Source organism: Sabethes cyaneus, chromosome 3, assembly GCF_943734655.1.
Source record: "Sabethes cyaneus chromosome 3, idSabCyanKW18_F2, whole genome shotgun sequence".
Lineage (NCBI taxonomy): Eukaryota > Metazoa > Arthropoda > Insecta > Diptera > Culicidae > Sabethes > Sabethes cyaneus.
The window spans coordinates 149,838,978-149,858,739 of NC_071355.1; the positions used below are offsets into that span (position 1 = coordinate 149,838,978).

General features: G+C 41.2%; 1 protein-coding gene across 1 annotated transcript; it reads right to left on the reverse strand.

Moving 5' to 3' along the window:
- Nucleotides 1-8,812: 8,812 nt before the first annotated feature.
- LOC128740257 (cytochrome b5-related protein-like) lies at nt 8,813-11,907 on the reverse strand. The gene is made up of 6 exons (XM_053835792.1): nt 11,904-11,907; nt 10,145-10,419; nt 9,698-10,089; nt 9,446-9,637; nt 9,163-9,384; nt 8,813-9,107 (listed from the first exon to the last, which is right to left on the reverse strand). Exons 1-6 carry the CDS (start codon nt 11,905-11,907, stop codon nt 8,813-8,815), a joined length of 1,380 nt encoding a protein of 459 aa, XP_053691767.1.
- Between the last annotated feature and the right edge of the window lie 7,855 nt (nt 11,908-19,762).

Below are 19,762 nucleotides of genomic sequence, written 5' to 3' on the forward strand. Positions count from 1 at the left end.
GGGGCTCCCATACAAATGAAATACAAATTTCCTCATAACTCGAAAAGTAATCAAGCAAATGGAACCAAATTTGGCATGTGGTGGGTTGTGGAGGCAGGAATTTTTTTAATGATGGTTTGAGACCCCTCACCCCTGTGACAGGGGGATAAGGACTATCACACAAATAAAATAGAAATTTTTGCGTAACTCAAAAACTAATCAAACTCGAGAAATTTTAGACTCTCATAAAACATTAATCAATAACAAGACCACCAAAAACTATCATTAGTAACATTAGATAATTCAGCGCGAGACGGCCACAGGCCGCGAGTGTTGCCGGCGACCTGCCGTCGGAAGCGCCGGCCGCTGCGGGAGGCAGCCCTCCGTAGAGATCGCCTCTATCTAGGTTTATTTATTTTCCTAGATCTACTGATCTCTATTACTTTCCTTCAGTTGGGTCACCCCTGCGAAATGGTACTTTCTACGAAAAAATTTTCCGTGAAATGGTACATCCCGCGTAAGGTTTTTCGCGAAATGGTATTCTGCAAAATTCTGTATTTCGCGTTATGGTCAACCGAGAATTGGTGTTCCGCAAAATGGTATTCGGCGAAATGGTTTGTAATGATGGCGAATATTTAAATGCTATCCGTTTTATTTTATCAGGCTAAGTAGTGGGGGGGGGTTGTTTTCCACTTTACTGTGAGGAAAATTTGTATATTAAAACACCCATGAACTCCTCAGAAACTTGTGACAAAGGTCATCCGAGATTCACGATTTATGTACAACACAGTTTAATTTGTGGCAATACGAAGTTTGTCGGGTCAGCTAGGGATAAATAAAACAAGGTAGCCAAAACCCAAGCAACACAGCTTGTTATAGAATAGTATAACATTACATACATCAGCACTTCTCTATTACCAGAAAAGCGCAAAAAATTGAAGTCTAATGAAACAACAATTGAAAGAAGTATGTATCAGGTTATATCATACCATTTTAAAACATTATTATAGCATAAGCTACAACTTGTTCTTCCAGTAGTTGAAATTTAATAATGGAGATATAATAAAAACTTTGTGTTGACATGTTGACAGAAACAAACATTTTTCATTTGATATGAGCTGTCAAATAAATTCATGTTATCACAAAACATCTCAAAACCTTAATAATAACGACACATGTTTCCAAAGTACGTTTATAGTACTCTTAAATGACTACTTTCCCTGAAGATTATTTTCTAACTTGTTTTGTGTGTTACTTGGGAACCCGGATTTCCGGATAAACTAACGTGATTGGTTAAGGCGACGATGGATCGAGTAATGTGTGTTGTCCGAGTATCAGGGGCAGTCTCGAGTCCCTTTGAATCTCGAAGAGGGTTACGGCAAGGTGATGGGCTTTCATATTTGCTGTTCAACATCGCTTTGAAGGGTGCGATAAGAAGAGCGGAGATAGACGCGAGTGACTCAATATTCACGAAGTCCGTCCAGCTTCTAGATTTCGCTGACGATGTTGACATCATTACACGCACCTTTGAGAGGTTGGCGGAAACGTACATAGCACAGAAAGCTAAAGCCAAACGGATTGGACTTGTCATTAATGTATCGAAAACAAAATACATGAAAGGAAGAGGTTCTAGAGAAGTGAATGCTGACCTCCCTCCCCGGATTCATTTAGACGGTGATGAAATCGAGGTGGTAGAAGAGTTCGTGTATCTGGGCTCACTGGTTACCGCAGACTACGACACCAGCAGAGAAATACAAAGACGCATTATGGCAGGAAATCGTGCCTACTTTGGACTCCGTAGGACGCTGCGATCGAACAAAATTCACCACCGCACGAAGTTAGCAATCTACAAGACGCTGGTTAGACCGGTAGTCCTTGTGTGGTATCAGACAGATAAACCAATAACACTGCCGTAGCTGTGTGACAATATATGCACCAACAAAGGGGTGCATACTGTATGCGCGCAGTTACTGCATTAAAGTAACTCCGACACGAAAATCCGCGGATCACAGCATGCGCTGCAAAACATGCTGGGAAGTACACCCGTTCAATCGGCCTCTTTTCCCAACGGACAGTCAGCGAGGTAAGACCTAATCCTATATAGCTCTACGCGTTGGGTGATTCCTCAGTTCCGGAACACTCACATTGGCGACCGTGACAGGACGCTGGTTTTTTTTTACCAGCAGAAAATCTAATTTTATTTTATTATATTTATAAGTTTTGAACACTGCTGCGGAATCACCCAACGCGCAGAAGTTTTTTTTTACACAGAAAACCGTTAGTGCAAAAAAAAAAATGATGGCCGACGAGTCTCGTTTCAATTTGGAACTGGAATGCCGGTTGAACTCGGGTAAAGTGGGTTTGAACAGTTGCGGTTCATATTGTAAAATTTCATTGAATATGTACCAGGTCGACCACTTTGGACGAACGTCTGTTTGATGTGATAGTGAACAAAAAAAAAAGTTGACAGTCATAAGCGGCTCAAATGACCGCGTGCTTTGTTAAGCATTGGAAGCGGTTCGGGATGACTGCAACTTGATATCGGGAGCGGCTCGGGATGACCGCAGTTCGTATTTGTTGGTATTTTGGTCTTAGAACGGTTCGGGATGACCGCATACTTATTTAGTACTCGGAAGCGGTTCGGGATGACCGCCTGCTGGGATTGAAATCAGTAGCGGATCGGGATGACCGCATGCTTATTTGACAATTGGAAACAAAGCGGGTGCGCTTTGTTTGGTATTTGAAGTGGTTCGGGGTGGCCGCAATTCGATATCGGGAGCGGCTCGGGATGACCGCAGTTCGTATTTGTTGGTATTTTGGTCTTAGAACGGTTCGGGATGACCGCATACTTATTTAGTACTCGGAAGCGGTTCGGGATGACCGCCTGCTGGGATTGAAATCAGTAGCGGATCGGGATGACCGCATGCTTATTTGACAATTGGAAACAAAGCGGGTGCGCTTTGTTTGGTATTTGAAGTGGTTCGGGATAGCCGCAATTCGATATCGGGAGCGGCTCGGGATGACCGCATACTTATTTAGTAATCGGAAGCGGTTCGGGATGACAGCCTGCTGGGATTGAAATCAGTAGCGGCTCGGGATGACCACCTGCTGGGATTGAAATCAGTAGCGGATCGGGATGACCGCATGCTTATTTGACAATTGGAAACAAAGCGGGTGCGCTTTGTTTGGTATTTGAAGTGGTTCGGGGTGGCCGCAATTCGATATCGGGAGCGGCTCGGGATGACCGCAGTTCGTATTTGTTGGTATTTTGGTCTTAGAGCGGTTCGGGATGACCGCATACTTATTTAGTAATCTGAAGCAGTTCGGGATGACCGCCTGCTGGGATTGAAGTCAATAGATGCTCTTGAATCTAGAGTTTGGCCAACACACCTGAAGAAATTTAAAGCTCTAAGCAACGAGTTGAGCTCACGTAACGGACTACTGGTAAAATCAGGATGTGCTGTTATCCCAGAGAACTTACAACGGAAAACACTGTCTATTGCACACAAGGGCCATCCCTCAATAGCTAAATTTAAAAGTATTTTGAGACGGCGAGTATGGTGACCTGGTATGGCAAAAGACGCGGAAGCATGGGTAAACTCGTGTGCGCTATGTGCGACAACCGGTAAACCAGAAAAACCCACCCATGCAACGCTTGTTCGCCCCAAGTTCAGTATGGGAGACGATTGCCGTAGACTTTAATGGACCATATATGCGGTTTGGGGGAATCTCCATTCTGGTTCTTGTAGACTATCGGTCCAGGTACATTGTTGCAAAACCAGTAAAATCGACAAGCTTCGAGAACACGAGAAAGATTTTAGATGCTGTATTTGATAAAGAGGGTTTTCCAGAATGCATTAAATCAGATAATGGTCCTCCATTTAACGGCGAGGAGTACAAAAGATACTGCCTTGAACGTGGAATCAATTTAGTCTTTTCTACTCCCCTACATCCCCAGCAAAATGGACTAGCTGAAAGCTGTATGAAGCTGGTTAACAAAGCAATGACAGCCGCAGCATCCAGTGGAACAAACTACAGGGACGAATTGAACGCGGCAATTCACGCGCATGACGCAGCCGCCCACTCTATTACAAGAATACCACCCGAGGAAGTGATGATGGGACGACAAATAAAGCGGGGTCTCCCTCTGCTATGCCCCGGCAAAGCTACTTTTGAAAACGATCAGTTGAGTGCTAGATGCAAAGATTCTAGGTAAGAGACGAGAAGACACTAGACGCAGCTCTCGTGTATGCAGAATTAAACCTGGAGACCAAGTTGTGAAAGAGCGAAAACCCGAGGCAAAGCGGAGTCCCGATTTGATCCTCATAAATATACCGTTATAGAAGAAAACAGCGGAATGCTTGTCTTGAGTGATGAATCTGGTCAAATAGTTAAAAGGCATGTCTCACAGACCAAGAGGGTTTACGACTGGAGACAACCCAACCCACAGAGTGTAGACATCAACAACGACAATAGAAATCCTGTTCAAACTTCAGCACATGAAGCCGACAAACAAACAGATAATCAACCGACTCGACGATCCACGAGAAGTAAGCGATCGCCAACAAACTTGAAGAATTTTGTTCGTCTCACGGAACAAAAAAAAAATCGAAAAGAAATCGAACTTTTATGCGTTGCTTGACCGTGGAAGCTAAAATCAATGAAATAACACTGTAAAATTTTACGGAATTGGTCAAGTTGTTTTTTTTACCTCAATTTTTTGTTATAATTCACTGAAAACATCACCGCTATGGGTACGGACACATTCCAAATTTAGAAATAGTTTTTGTGCAATATCTTTCAATGTTATCTCATAACCAAAATCGAATTAAAGCCCACAAAAGACAAACTGTTAAACATAAACATCTATTCCATCGTCTAACTTCAATGAGTTTTCTTTGATACACGTACACGCCGGATGAAAAGAAGGGTTTCATTAAGCTCGACTTGTATGGCGGTCATCCTCTCACTAATACATGAAGCCATCCAACGGCTTACTGGGCTTAGTCGGCGAAGTAGTTGGAAAAACCATCGCACAAAACGCCTTGACCTCATTTCTGACAGTCATGAGTGCTCGTTTACATGGAGTTAGAGTTCAAGAAAATAATAATCAAATTGTTTGGTGTTTTTAAAAGAAATTGCCTTACATGGATTTTAAAGTAATCGACACAATCTCTCACGAAAACACTTATCGAAGGCGCTAGATGTGACAAAATTTGAGTATACAAACCACCCAGCATTGTCATTTGACGTCAAGATAACATCATCATGCTATGAACTGTAGCAGCTGCCTTGGTGTTGGTCGGTACATCAAACGACCCAACCGACAAGTGATTAGACATATGCAGAATCCATCTATGTCAAAGGAGTTTCCAGTAAGGTATATAATTGCGTAGTAATCAGAAATTACTTATGTAATTATTTGCGAATTATTAAGGTAAACAATGGTAATAATCAGCGTAGTAATCATTGCTGTTGGAAACCTCTTGTCTATGTCTCAAAATATTACTATGAAGTAATTTGCGGTTTCGTCACTAACGAAAATGACATTAGCTGCGGATCGTTTATGTAGAAGTGAGGGGGGAGCGAAGAGTGGAGGAGAGGATCCGGGAGTTTGATATTTGATGTTTTTTGATATTATTCCTACTGCAAACAGCCTCAGCGAGGGCCCCAGCTAATGTGAAAAAAAAATCTTTTTATGTGTGCGTGGTGGAATACTTGGAATACTAAATAGCTGCATAGTACTTTTCGACTATGTTAGTGAATAAATCGTATAAATAGAAACTGATTATGATTGGTTAAGTTTATCATAAATAAAACACAACAGAATAAAAAGCATACAGAACAGATTAACAGGCTCGAAGGAAGTAATCGATTTTTTGTGTGTAAAATCTGTCGGTAGCGCCCTCCAGAAATGGTTTGCCAAACGCACCAAAAAAAAAATATCCATGTACCTTTATCAATATTTCTTTGTGCTGGAGTTACATAGTAGCGATGGCAGCGACATCAAGATTTAGTTTGCCACTTACTGCTCGAGGGGTGCTCTATTTACACACTTTTTGTCAATTACCTGGTAGTCTGTTCTCTGTGTAAAAAAGGCTTGTTTGGAAGATTGAAAACGTAAACGAGATATTCAAATAAGTCGTGTTCAAGAAGCTTCAGTAAAGTTGTTATAAGTTTCAGATGCCATTGCGGATTTTATTGGAGTTGCACAATATTTTTTTTCAAGTGGAAGGGGGATGTGTGGTATCAGACAGATAAACCAATAACACTGCCGTAGCTGTGTGACAATATATGCACCAACAAAGGGGTGCATACTGTATGCGCGCAGTTACTGCATTAAAGTAACTCCGACACGAAAATCCGCGGATCACAGCATGCGCTGCAAAGCATGCTGGGAAGTACACCCGTTCAATCGGCCTCTTTTCCCAACGGACAGTCAGCGAGGTAAGACCTAATCCTATATAGCTCTACGCGTTGGGTGATTCCTCAGTTCCGGAACACTCACAGTCCTTTACGGCCATGAGGCATGGACTATGCTCGTAGAGGACCAATGCGCCCTTAGTGTTTTCGAACGGAACGTGTTGTGCACCATCTACGGCGGAATGCAGATGGAAACCGGAACGTGGAGGAGGCGAACGAACCATGAATTGCATCAGCTGCTTAGGGAACCACCTATCGCTCACACCGCAACACTCGGTCGCCTGCGGTGGGCTGTGCACGTCGTGAGGATGTCGAACGACAGCCCGGTTAAAAAAGTTCTCAATAATTTTCCGACTGGAACGAGACGGCGGGGCCCGCAGCGAGCAAGATGGATCGATCAAGTGGAAGGCGACTACGTGACTGGTGAATTGCGGTCATGAACCGAGTGGAATGGAGACGACTTCTTCGTACAGCAGAGGAAACTACGGCCTGGAGCTGATTAAGTAAGTAAGTAAAGTAAGCCAAAACCCGTGTCAGGAAGCTGTGCCAAGAATAGCTGGCGAAAGCGAGGTGCGTCTCGATGCCCGACGAGACTTACATCAAGGTGGGTGAAAATCAGCTGTCGGGGCAGGAGTTTGCGTTGCCACATCATGGTTGGCCGTTCCCGATCCCGAGAAGGAAAAAGAAGTTGGACAAATATGTCAAAAAGTATTTGGTCTGTGGGTGCGGCAAGATAAACCAGCCATACATCTCGACAAATATCCCCCCCCCCCCATGTTGTAGGTAAAACTTAACGCTGACGGACGAATAGCGTCACGCGCAGTACCTTGTAAGTCGCAAGGGCCTGCATAGTGCCGTCGTCCTGCTAGTAAAAACAAGTTAGACTAAAACTTCGCTGTCGGTGGTTTCTACAGTAGACGGAGGAAGAGGCACAATTTGTGTCTATAAATAACCCAACCAGATACGTCGCTAGCTTAATAAGGGGGTTGTGCAGTCCTTTTGTCCAGCGCCTGTCCAGGGTGCATGAGTACCAGCGAGCCACATGGCCTGGCGAGTCTTATTGGTTCAAATCCGGTTATAATCTCAGATTATAGCTTGGTTCGACCCATGCACCTTTCAGCATTGGACAAAAGGTAGGAGTCACAACGACTACTTGTTAAGCGTAGCTTTCAATTAGACCGCCCCCTCCCCTTCCCTCTTCACCTTTCCGCTCTTCCCCTCCATACCAAAAACAATTCATTCCTTTCCCCTACCGTCGCTTCATCAATTGTATAACCACCGTTTAAAAAAATATTAATTTTGTAGAGTATTGTCATTAGAAAACAGGTTTGACGGTCGTCCAAAAGCAAATAAAAATCGAAACCCTCATAAGTAGAGAATTATTAAAATATACCAATTTTTGCAACAAAATAACTTTATTTTTTCCTTTTTTACAGTACAAGAGAGCTGATATAAGCTACTTATGTAGCATTATTAATCCTTATTATCTTAACAAGACTAGGAAATACCGAATTATATATCAAAATCTTTATCTTTATCATTAAATAAAATATAGACAGAACTTTTTTTATGTTTTTTGCACAGCACTACTTGAAAATATTTTTTATAAATATTTTTTTGTAAAATTTTTCATTTGCATTAATGTTTTTATGTATATTTACTTATGCATTTATTTTTTCTTTATTATTAATATTCACTTATTCACACTGGAAGTTTTCAGTCATTTATTTTATTTGAGGATGCCCAGGATCTCATATGTTTTGCATGCCTAAATTTTAGAGAGCTTGTATTGTTTATCATTGGTTAATTGCCAAATAAACGAGGGTTCCTCATGACCACGACCACGATGACCACCTGTCAAGAGAACCCCCTGGGACTCCCGCTGGACATTCATCGAAATAAACGAACAAAGAGTTATAGTTCTTACTATTGTTACATTGTACTTACACAAAAAATAACCATATATCAAAGTTTATTTCCGGGTGGCTAACTAACCAGCATTATCACGGGATCATCACAGAAATCATCAAAAATTTTCTTTTCTTACTAAATTTCCTTTCGCCCGTAACATTTTTGAGGATATGGAAAATATCGGTCTTCAGGAGTCAGATACCCTTCACTACTCAGAACAAATGCATTGGGCATACTTACGGCGTTATAGATCCTAATGATTTGGAAAACAGTGAACATTACTTAAATAGCTTTTCTGTAGCGGTTTCTAATGTATCCATTGTGTGTTTTTTGCCTGAGTAACATTACGGAGTGCAACTACGAGGTACCAAGGTATTAAGTGTGTTTGACAGAAGATTACGGTGTTTCCGGATGCTTTCGTGGCAGCAAAAATAGTTGGAAACACATGAACCATCCAAATGGTCGCCATGTTCTTGTACAAACCTTTACACTAACACATTCACATATTTTTCTTAGTCCTTACCAAATAATCTGTTGTGTGATTCCGAGCAAGCTGCCGGTACTGTCCTATAAGCATTTGCCACCATTGATATTCCCGGTATTGTACTTCGAATTCAGCACATGTTTCCAAAAATGTCGGATACAGTTGAGCCAAAACTCCCTGATCCAAGGTCGGGAACAGATGATGTAGACAGTGGTCACCAAATCCAGTCAGAACTTGAAATTGGGAACTTTTCCTATCGAATCTGTCCACTGTTGCCGCTAGCTGGTATACACCGAAATCAATCTCAGAACTGTAAATAGTGGTAAATTTATTTGATTTCTAAGTTCTTAACATGAAGAACCTACGGAATTGAATCTCCCGAATGGACTATTTCTGGGTGATGATGAGCAGCGTTTAATCCGATATAACCAAACGCAAAACTAGCCATTAGAATGATAATCATCCAAAAAGCTAAGACTGTAAGTATGCTTTGCGCACTGGTCATGTACAAAAAGATAGGTAGCACTAAGGTGATCGCATCGTCCTTATAAAACGATTTGGTACTGGTGGAACACGTTTCCACTACCCTGCGTAGAGCAGATAGAAATTTGAAAATATGATCTACTTCCAACCAAGTGTCTGTAATACCTTTTTATAAATTCGTTGAAAAACATCACTACATAAACGATCGGGACAATAAACCAGGACACAAAGCGTTGTAAAATGTTCTTCTTGGTGTGAACGAACCAACACAGGAACGGTTCGAAAAAAGTCAATTCGAGATCCAGTATCGAGTTTGGATATAAATGATGTGATAGTACATGCGATATTCGCCATTCTCTAAAATATAAACAATCTGTTATAAAATAAACGGTGGCTAAAATTATCCGCATGCCATACCTGTAGCTGAAAAAGGCAATATTGAAAATCAGCATTCTCCAGTTGTCCTTCCGGTGGAAAAAGTTATGAGCGCAGATCATCGTCCAAGCCAACACCCAACCGCAAGCAGCCGCCAACAAATAACTTTCAACATTGATCGCCAAGTATGCGAGCACAAAAGTGCTAGTCATCAGCGCATCCTGAATAATTTCCGAATATCGTGCAGGTCGCTGATCCACATCCTGCAACTTTTCACCAATCCTTCGCTTCAGTGTTCGGTAGAAACCTTGTTCGTGAAACGTGAAGCGAACATTTCGCTTCTCCTTTGCTGTTCGTACTCTATACATTGGTAAAAGCTGAACGGCAAGGTTCCGGATATGTTGCGTTTCGAACGCTTCCGTTATATCCGTACCCTAGAAGAACAGTGGTTAGTAAAACTATTACAAGCCAAAGCCGATCGAAATTAACCTTCGTCAGTCGTAGCCACTCGGCCCCACCAGGATGACGATCAGTAAATTCGGTTAAATCATACAAATCGTCGTTAATCCGCCACAAACCTTCTGCACCGTCATCCTGTCGTTTTCCCTCCAACCACTGATAAACAGTTTTGAGAGAGCTTTTTCGAAAAGAGGGAAATTTTGTGGTTATGCTGGTTCCAATGGCGTATTCTGATGCATTACTGTTTATGGAACTGTCCATAGTAGTTGAAACCGACGGTGTGTTTACCATCTCCGCTTCCGCTGCTGAAACATTAAAAACAAAAGATGATTAATGTTACTGATTAATTGAAACTAGACTACTATCTGCAGCACCTTAACCAGCTTAAAACCTGTTTTCTCATTAGCTATATATTCTCATTTAAAGTGTTTTTCAACAATCTGATAATGGTTCATCAAATTAAATTGTTAAGTAGGTTCCGAGACGGTTATTTTATTTAAATGGACCTTTAGTGGTCATAAAAATAAATTTATTGTTAGCTTCAACTTCACACTTCAAACAACTGACCTGAACCGAACTGATCGAAGCTATACTTAATCAAGGTTTAGTAAGATCTTGTTTTTATGCCCTATTCTGATTGATATGCACTTATGAAAGGCTAAAACTGGTCGGGTTTATGCCAATTCTGCTTGCGTGGTAAGTGGATCATTTGCACCGTTCAAGTAAAGTTGCTGGCTCAAGCGGTATGGGTCCCGAGTCCACACTGAAACACCTCCTGGGTGGAAGAGTATCATTATTCATATCAAAGCTAATAATAAATTATTGATTGTCTACCAAAATCGAAATCAAATCGGTTTAAGTTCAACATGCTCTCGCTGCGTAATATTTCATAAAGTGGTATCATTTTTATTTGATTGTTTATGACAATCTTAATGTACCTACAAAACTTTTTTTGAAAGCTGCTAATGCGCAGTTAACTGCTTTCTACTGAGGCTGAACATCGAATGCAGCCAGTATATTTCTATCTAGTATATCTAGTATAACTCTAGCTTGATCCACATTTGTTTCTGGATTTTGAATTTATAGTCCGATCTCAGCCAGAAAAAAAACTAAATAACTGTTATTTAATTATTTAAAATGCTTCGGTCATTCTAACTAGCAAGTTTTAAGTTTCCTCAGTCTTCTGAGTCACTTATGTAGCGTTTATCTTGTGGTGGCTCGTAAATTATAATGCACAAAGAAAATAAGAGCTTGCCATTCGTTGCCGTTTTGAGCTTCATAATAATTGAATACCGGGCAACCCTGAACTTTACGAGACAGAGTTATCTTTCCAACTCAAGCATTTCACGTGAAATTTGCTTCCGCTGTTTTTTCCTTTTTCGAAATTCAAAGGTCATCTGCAACGATAATAGTTCTACAACGTGCGTATTCATAGAAATTTAAAATTGTTACTCTGCGTTTCAAACATGCTTTACTTGGCAGGAACTTGGAGGACCATCATTTTACATTTTTTTCCATTTGAAAGCCTTGTTCTTCTTCTTTACAGAACCGGACCATTTGTTAGTTGTTTCATGGCCAGTTTATGAAATATCAAATGAAATAGATCTCAAGGTTTGCTCAAAATTCAACTTTTTTTTAACCTGTTTGCCCTTGGCGAACGAGGGGTCCACTATTTCGAGGTATCAAAAGTGTAATTCTTATTTTTTAACCATTTTCAACCAATTAAGCGCAAAAGTTCCAATATTTGAAGACCTCTTGTCAGTAGTGGCCCCGTTTTAGCGAGAATTACTCATTATCGTATACGAATTAAGCCGAATGCTAACGGGTGGCAACTAAAATTTTGGAATTTTTTTCTCAAGCTGTCAAAAAAAGGCAAAGATACATCAAGAAGATCTGATTTAGCGAAAAAGATACATTCACCATTGTTGAAAAAAATTAGTGAACATTTGAAAACGGTCCGTAATCGGCTGTTCGGCGAAGCTTCCGTTTGATGTCCGAACAGGAGCGTTGTACGGCCGTCATGTCAACTTTGTGAATGCATCTCTTGATTCTACCAATCAACTGTCTGCCATTCGTGGCTCTCCAGTAAATTTTGTACACCAAGGAATTCAATATCCCGAAGAAATCCTCGATTGGACGCACTGAGACAGATTTGTCGGGTCGTGGTTTTTGGGTACAAACGGGATCGAATGGGTATTCAGGAACGATTGTGTTTTTATGGCGTTATGCGAGGATGCACTATCCGGCCAAAGCACGTATTGTCCATCTACATGATGTTTTCGAAGAAACGGGATCCAAATTTTCTTCAAACATTCGTCTGGTGCACATCTATTGATAGCACAACCAGAGGACTTGTTGTTGAAGAAACGAGAAAGAGAACAATGTCCTTCTGCGTCCATAATTTTGGCTGGTCTTTCTCTACCTTGCTTGCAAATAGTTGTCGGGGATCTTCTGTGATTGATCAAAAACAATAAAATTGCATAATAAATCAACTGAATGCATTTTGGGAAAACCGACCATTTTTATTGTACAAGAATGAGTGATTCAGCTGAATATATTATTGTCGAAAATCGCTCAACAGCGCTTATAGATATTTATGTTTCTTTAGTTGATCAATCACTAAAAATAACATATTTCATAACAGTCAAAACCATCATCAACTTAAACAATTCCATCATACAAGGTTAATCTAATTGGAAAATACATATTACAAATGTGCATTTCCAGTCCAAAACGCTAAAAAAAACTATCTTTGTCAAGACTACTTTGGATTGGAATGAAATTTTACTGATACTGATATGATACCACACAGGTTTGTTCATCAAGACTAACTTTTCAAAAGGCCGCGCTTAGAAATGAGATTTTTTTTTTCAAACACTACTATGTGATCAAAATGACGTGAAAGGAAAAGTTGTGAGAAATTTAGTGTGTTTTCGAATAAAGCTTGTTCGCGACAAAATCTGGCCACCTCAATTTTGCAATAAAACAATTTTAGAGAGTGAAGGAGAAAGAGCGGAAAAATAAGAGAGGGGGGAGGGAGTCCTCTATCAGGTGGCTTGAGTTATTTATAGACACAAATTGTGCTTCTTCCTCGATCTATTGTAATCGAACCACCGGATTGAGAAGTTTAATCTAACTCATTTTTACTCACGGGAAGACGCAACTGTACAGCACTTGTGACTTACAAGGCACTGCACGTGACGTTGTTCGTTCGTTAGAGTGTTAGCTGCAGTTCTCAACGCGGATCTTCGGATTAAAGGCGTCGTTCCTATGGGATAGACCAAGCCCGTGTTTTTTGTCTTGACCTTGAAAGGAAGTCAGGCATATAATATATAATTAATTTTTTTAGAAACAGTAGTTCTTTTACAATTGACAAAGGCACGGTGTAAGAAAGTAATGAAATTTTTAGAGAGTGAAGAAGAAAGAGCAGAACAATAATAATTATTATTATTGAAGCTACGTTTAACAAGTAGTCGTTGTGACTCCTACCTTCCTTTTGTCCAATGCTGGAAGGTGCAAAACACGTAGTTGGTCTATCCCAAATATTACCTACTGCAAAGGATAAGTTTTATGTTCCAGAGAACAAAAAAAAACAGAAAATGTCGAACTTTGCCAAGAAATTCTTGATTTGGCAAGCAATTTGTTCATGTGGAAAGCGGAGTACACCTATCGCGACCCCTGGTATCATAAACATAGACAGGTGTGTTTCAAAGAGTGTCTCTAAAAGAGATTTCTTCCTCTTCTGAAGTCTCACAACTGTCCTATGATCTCCTAGTAGGATTTTATTTCATGCCATTGTCCAAAGGCCGTGCTGGAGTGGCATGAGGCAAATAATGTCGATTTCATGCCGAGAGATCTTACTTACTTACTTTTACTTTTTCGGCGACAATCCGCTTATCGAATCCATGCCGAATTCAGGAGCCGTTTCCACATTACTCGGCCTTGACCTGCTACTCTCCAGTCGCCCCTAACACCCGCTGTTCTAGCATCCTCGTCAACAGCGCTCATCCAACGGGTACGGGGTCTGCCTCGAAGTCGTCGGCCTCTGTCGGGTTCTCTGCTAAATATTGTTTTCGCTGGTCTCTCATACGGCATCCTTGCTACGTGGCCAGGCCATTTTACGATTCATGCGCGTGCGCCACTCTCCTTCGTCTAATATATCGCCAAGAATTGATCGCAGGATCTTACGCTCGAAAACGCCAAGAGCTCGTCGGTCGCTCTCTTTCAACGTCCACGCTTCGTGGCCGTAGAGTACCACCGGGAGAATTAGCGTCTTATAGAGCGCGAGTTTTGTACGGAGTTGTAGGCTACGGGACCTCAGCTGGTTACGTAATTCGTAGAAGGCCCTGTTGGCAGCCGCTATCCGCATCACATCATTGTCACATGTCACTAACGTACCAAGGTAAACAAATTCGTCGACCACTACAAAAGTATCTCCATCTATAACCACCGCAGTTCCAACACCCGAAGGGCCACCACGCTCTCTACCAGCCACCAGAATATATGATAAGCCCGCTTCTTCCACAGTTCTACGGTTAACACCAATGATATCGATGTCGTCCGCGAACCCTAGGAGCATATTTCGTGGAGGAGATTTCATGATGATGGTACCGCTTCTCTGCACGCCGGCCCTTCGAATAGCACCTTCCAATGCAATGTTGAACAGCAAGTTCGATATTCCGTCACCTTGCTTCAAACCATCTAACGTCACAAACGAGTCCGAAGTCTCACCCGCTATCGTGATGCTTGATTTTGAACCATCAAGGGTAGCACATATCAGCCTAATCACTTTTGTTGGAAAACCATGTTGAAGCATAATCTGCCACAGCTCGTTTCGTTTAACTGAATCGAACGCCGCCTTGAAGTCTATAAACAAATTATGAGTCTGCAAGTTGAATTCTCGGAATTTATCGAGGATCTGTCGCAAGGTGAACATTTGGTCCGTCGTGGGGCGTCCCTCTCGAAAACCACGCTGGTATTCGCCAACAAAGATTTTGTGCAACGGCCTCAGTCTGAGAAACAGGAAGCGGGAGAGAATATTGTATACACAATTGAGAAAAGTAATACCTCGATAATTGCTGCATTCGAGTTGATGGCCCTTTTTGTAAATTGGGCATATAAGACCTTCCAACCAGTCCGTAGGTAATTCCTCCTCCGTCCATATCTTTAGTATAACCTGATGGATTGCATAATACAGCCGTTCGCTCCCGACTTTCAAAAGTTCGGCGGGAATGCCGTGTTCAGCTCTCTCGCTGCTTTCCTAACCTCGTCCAAAGTTGGTGAATCCACAGCTTGTCCATCATCCTCAATCGTTATCCAGTTTCTGTTGACCGTTCCATCTCTTGTTCACCATTCAACAATTGTTTCCAACGCCTAGCCACCTCCGATCTTTCGGTAATCAGGTTTCCCTGTTTGTCGTTGCTCAAAACAGGAGTTGGCACGGTCCGGTTCCTGCTTCCGTTGATCGTATTTAAGAAGCTTCTCGTATCGTGTCTCTCGAAGCACTTCTCCGCCTCCGCAATAACACGATCCCAGTGCTGACGTTTCTTACGACGGTGAAGTCTCTTTTCGGCAGCTCTAGCATTTCGGTATCTCCCTCTGCTCTGGCGTGTCACAGTTGCAGGCAAAATGTGACTTCTGGCTCGGTTCTTCTCATCAGTCACTCGCTGGCACTCTGCGTCAAACCACTCACTGGAAGTGGCTGCAGCTGTAGTACCCAACACTTCCCGCGCTGTAGTAGATTATGCATTGTAGTCCAAGGCGACCCATGGTTTGAGCTTGCTCTAATTCATCCATTCTCAATCCGAATTTCGTCCCCCAAACCCAGATACCAAATTATCCGGAACCGACGCTGAACTAGCCATTTACCTACAAAACGTCCGCATTGCGCTTCTACCCATCTTATTTAATGAAGGTGATGTGATTTGATGTGCCGCAAGATGAGTTATCCCAAAATTCACAAATATCCTCAAAAACTGGGCACCGATTTTTCCAAAGCCGACGGTAAAGTGGTTATTTGGCCCCAAAATATCCCCATTGATACTTCTATTAGTCTTGTTTTTTCAAGCCTGTGCTTTGCTGTTGCGCAAGATGAATTATCTCAAATCCAAAATTGACCCCCGGAACCTACGCTGAAGTGACCATTAGTCAACAAAATATTCCATAACTTACCTTGAGTACCAGTTTGGGTCTACCTTTCAAACGAGGCAAGAGAAAATGAAATTCGGATTGAAAATGAGAGCAAGCTAAAAACTTGGGTTGTCTTCGACTCCAATGCATAATGTGTGGCTTTTTTCTAATGCATTAGGAAGATTAAAATAAATCTTAATGCTATGTAGCTACTTAAGGGTCATTTTCAACACCAATGCATAATATGTATGTAACTTTTTTTGCTACGCCTCTTCTAGATGTTGCCGAAAGCTGAAACTCTCCCACTAGTTTTCCAAAGAAAAGTCAGAAAATTTCATGTCTCTACCTCATTCCGTTATGGAGTATCGAGCTTTGTTATGATGGGTCGAAAATGACCCCAATACATTAGGAAGGTTCAACGATTGATCCAGGGAACAGGTGCTATCATTTGAGAAACCAACATAAATAATATAAATATTTATAAGAATATTAGTTCATCGCTACCTAATGACAATTTACATGCACATATATTATACATTTTGCATACTCAATCACTTCATCAATCTCGCTTTTTCCACTCACCTTTTTAGCGGATAATATCCTTTTCAACGATGATAAAAAACCAAACATATAAATTTCCGAGATAATTAATTGTGTAACGAGAGTGTAACGATTAATTATATATTTCAACACACAATTATTATAAAATGTATTTCTAGTTGATCAAAACTTCCAGGATGACAAATCACCTTTTAAACACTCACTCACATCGTAAGGTTACCAGCGGATAAATTACCGGACCGGTGCGTTCACGCGAGCGAAATCAACTGATCGTCATTGGCTCGCTCGTTCAACTTATCCGTTCGCCGGATTAAGGTGAGCGCACTGAATCAACACCGATAAAATCATTGTGGAACGAAAACAAATCAGTCGTTTCGCGGATCATAACAGAGTTCACTTGACAAACGAGCACACGATGGCACGTGCCGGGTGACCGGTTCGCTATACTTACAATGATCACCACAAGTTGATCATTAATTAAATCGAACCGCAACACCCACCTGTTTTGGTAATACTAGAAGCAGTGCACCTCCCTTAGAATTGTCAAAAAGATTTTTTTATTTTTTGATAGTACAAAAACCGGCAAAAATTTCCACTCTATTTAGAACAATGCCTGATGCTACTAAAACATGTTTTTTTTACTTCCCTGTTTACCCAAAAACCCATAGACGTTGATGCATCATAATCTTGTTATCCACATAAATGGGACAAAGCAAAAATCAACAGTATCTTACTAATTGGTGTCATATTTGCTTCCTTTTTAAATCTATAAAAAAGCGAATACAACTAATTTTAAGGAAGTAGCATACCTATAAGGCAGAAATATAAATCGGTCAGCTTTAGTTTCCTCTCCAGTTGAAAACCGGTTACTTTATGCGGCACGTTTTATCCATAAAACCCGATTTTCGATCGATTGCATTTGCACTTTTGAACCAACTGCATAAAATGAAAACAAAAAAAGAAAATACAAAAAAAGGGGGCGTGTCACTTAACTACGCTGCATTGGAAGTTTTTTCTAAACATACTCAAAAAACTATGGCAGTAGTAAAAGAAAACAGATTTTTTTTAAATCGCGCAAGGAATAAGACGTAAGACTGGTAATAATATTGGTAAATGAATTTTACTTTTTCAACTCTACATGTTTGCTTGAGTTGTGAATCAAGTGGCGCGTGGGAAATTCACGGTTCACGGTTTGCTTTTGTTCACAAGTATTTCCAAAAGGAAATTTCATGCTCCTGCTCATTGCTGCAAATTTAGGATCGGGTCCAAGGTACATATGAGATTCCTTTGGTCATTGCAAGGATTTTAACTTCGTCTGTGTACACCTCTCAACCAACATTTGAGACTCGACCATCGTATACCGACCAACACGTAACCCATGTTACAGTAATATTCGCAACAATAAAAAACCCGACAACAAAATGTGACATTGAGTTGTACACCAACAGGAGACACTTAGCCTGACTGGAGATTTTTTCCCATATCCATAAACATATGAACAATTACCTACGGTGAATCACTGACATGAACGCAACGTAGTGAATACGTTCGCATCACGAATTACAGCCCCCGTTATGCATCATCACTCCATCAACCAATGTAGGTACAACTGCTACAGTCGAACCGTGCCAGGCAGCGAAAGCAACATTCACGTTATGTAACAACACTTCATCTCTTTGTTGCTTTCTTTCTGTTCCGCGCCGCACTTCCATGCGGTTAGCGAATTATTGTGCCAAAATGTTGGCAGAAAAATGGCACTCGGTGGTTACTCATCTGGAAGCAGAATGACAACGAATTAAATTGCAATCATAAAAACAGTAATGACGCAGAAAATCGGCTGGTTTTTAGCCAAAGATTGCATTAGGTAATGTCACACTAAAATTCTAGAACACAGACTGTTTTACTTGACATTCATCCGTTGATCCGGCATTTGTTATTCGTTTTTTACCAAACTAATTAAACAATCGTCATAATTTGTTTCAAAAATCATATTGCAGAATGTATTAGATATTCAGAACATGCAAATGTTTTCCGAGACAGGTTAGTTACGCACCCAAAAATATTAAACTTACTGCCCCATTGGTGTTAACTTGAATCCTTTGAAGCTGTTTCATATACCAATTCACGACGTTTTCATTGAAAGAAGTGAGCAAACAATAGAACATTCGTCTTTTGAGACGTATGCAAGCGATTCAAATTGAAAGATGTATAATACATTATAGGAATAGTATGGTGCTCTAAATACGCCCATCGCATTATCTCGGCTATGCATCTATTATCTTCTATGTAGCCAAAACCAGGTCTCTGATAGGACGTCATAAGAAGCTTATAGGTAACTAAAAACAAACCCCTGACAGGACGTCATGCTTTCGTGGCAATGTGTTCTACTCTGTCACCTCACTGGTCGACTGCTGGACTGCTCGATTGTTCAACTGGTCGACTGTGCTACTCGACTGCACTAGTCGACTAGACTACTCGATTTGATTGCTCGACTGGACTGCTTAACTGAACTGATCGACTGAACTGTTCGATTCGACTGCTCGATTGGACAGATCGACTTGATTGCTTGACTGAACAGCTCGATTTAACTGCTCGACTCAACTGCTTGACTGGATTACTCGATTCAACTGCTTAATTCGACTGCTCGACTCATTTGCACGACTTACGAGTAGTAAGCCGACTTCTCGACTCAACTGCTCCACTTACTACTAGACCCGACTACTCGATTTGACTGATCGATTGAACTGCTCGACTGCTCGACTTGACAGCTCGACTCAACTGTTCGACTGGACTACTTAACTGGACGGCTTGATTCAACTGTTTGATTTGACTGTCAGACGCGACTGCCCTACCCTACTGCTCGGTTAAACTTTTCGGCTGGACAACTCGTTTCAACTGCTCGACTAGATTACTCGATTAACTCTAGATTGACTGACCGAAAATCCGACAATTTTCGAG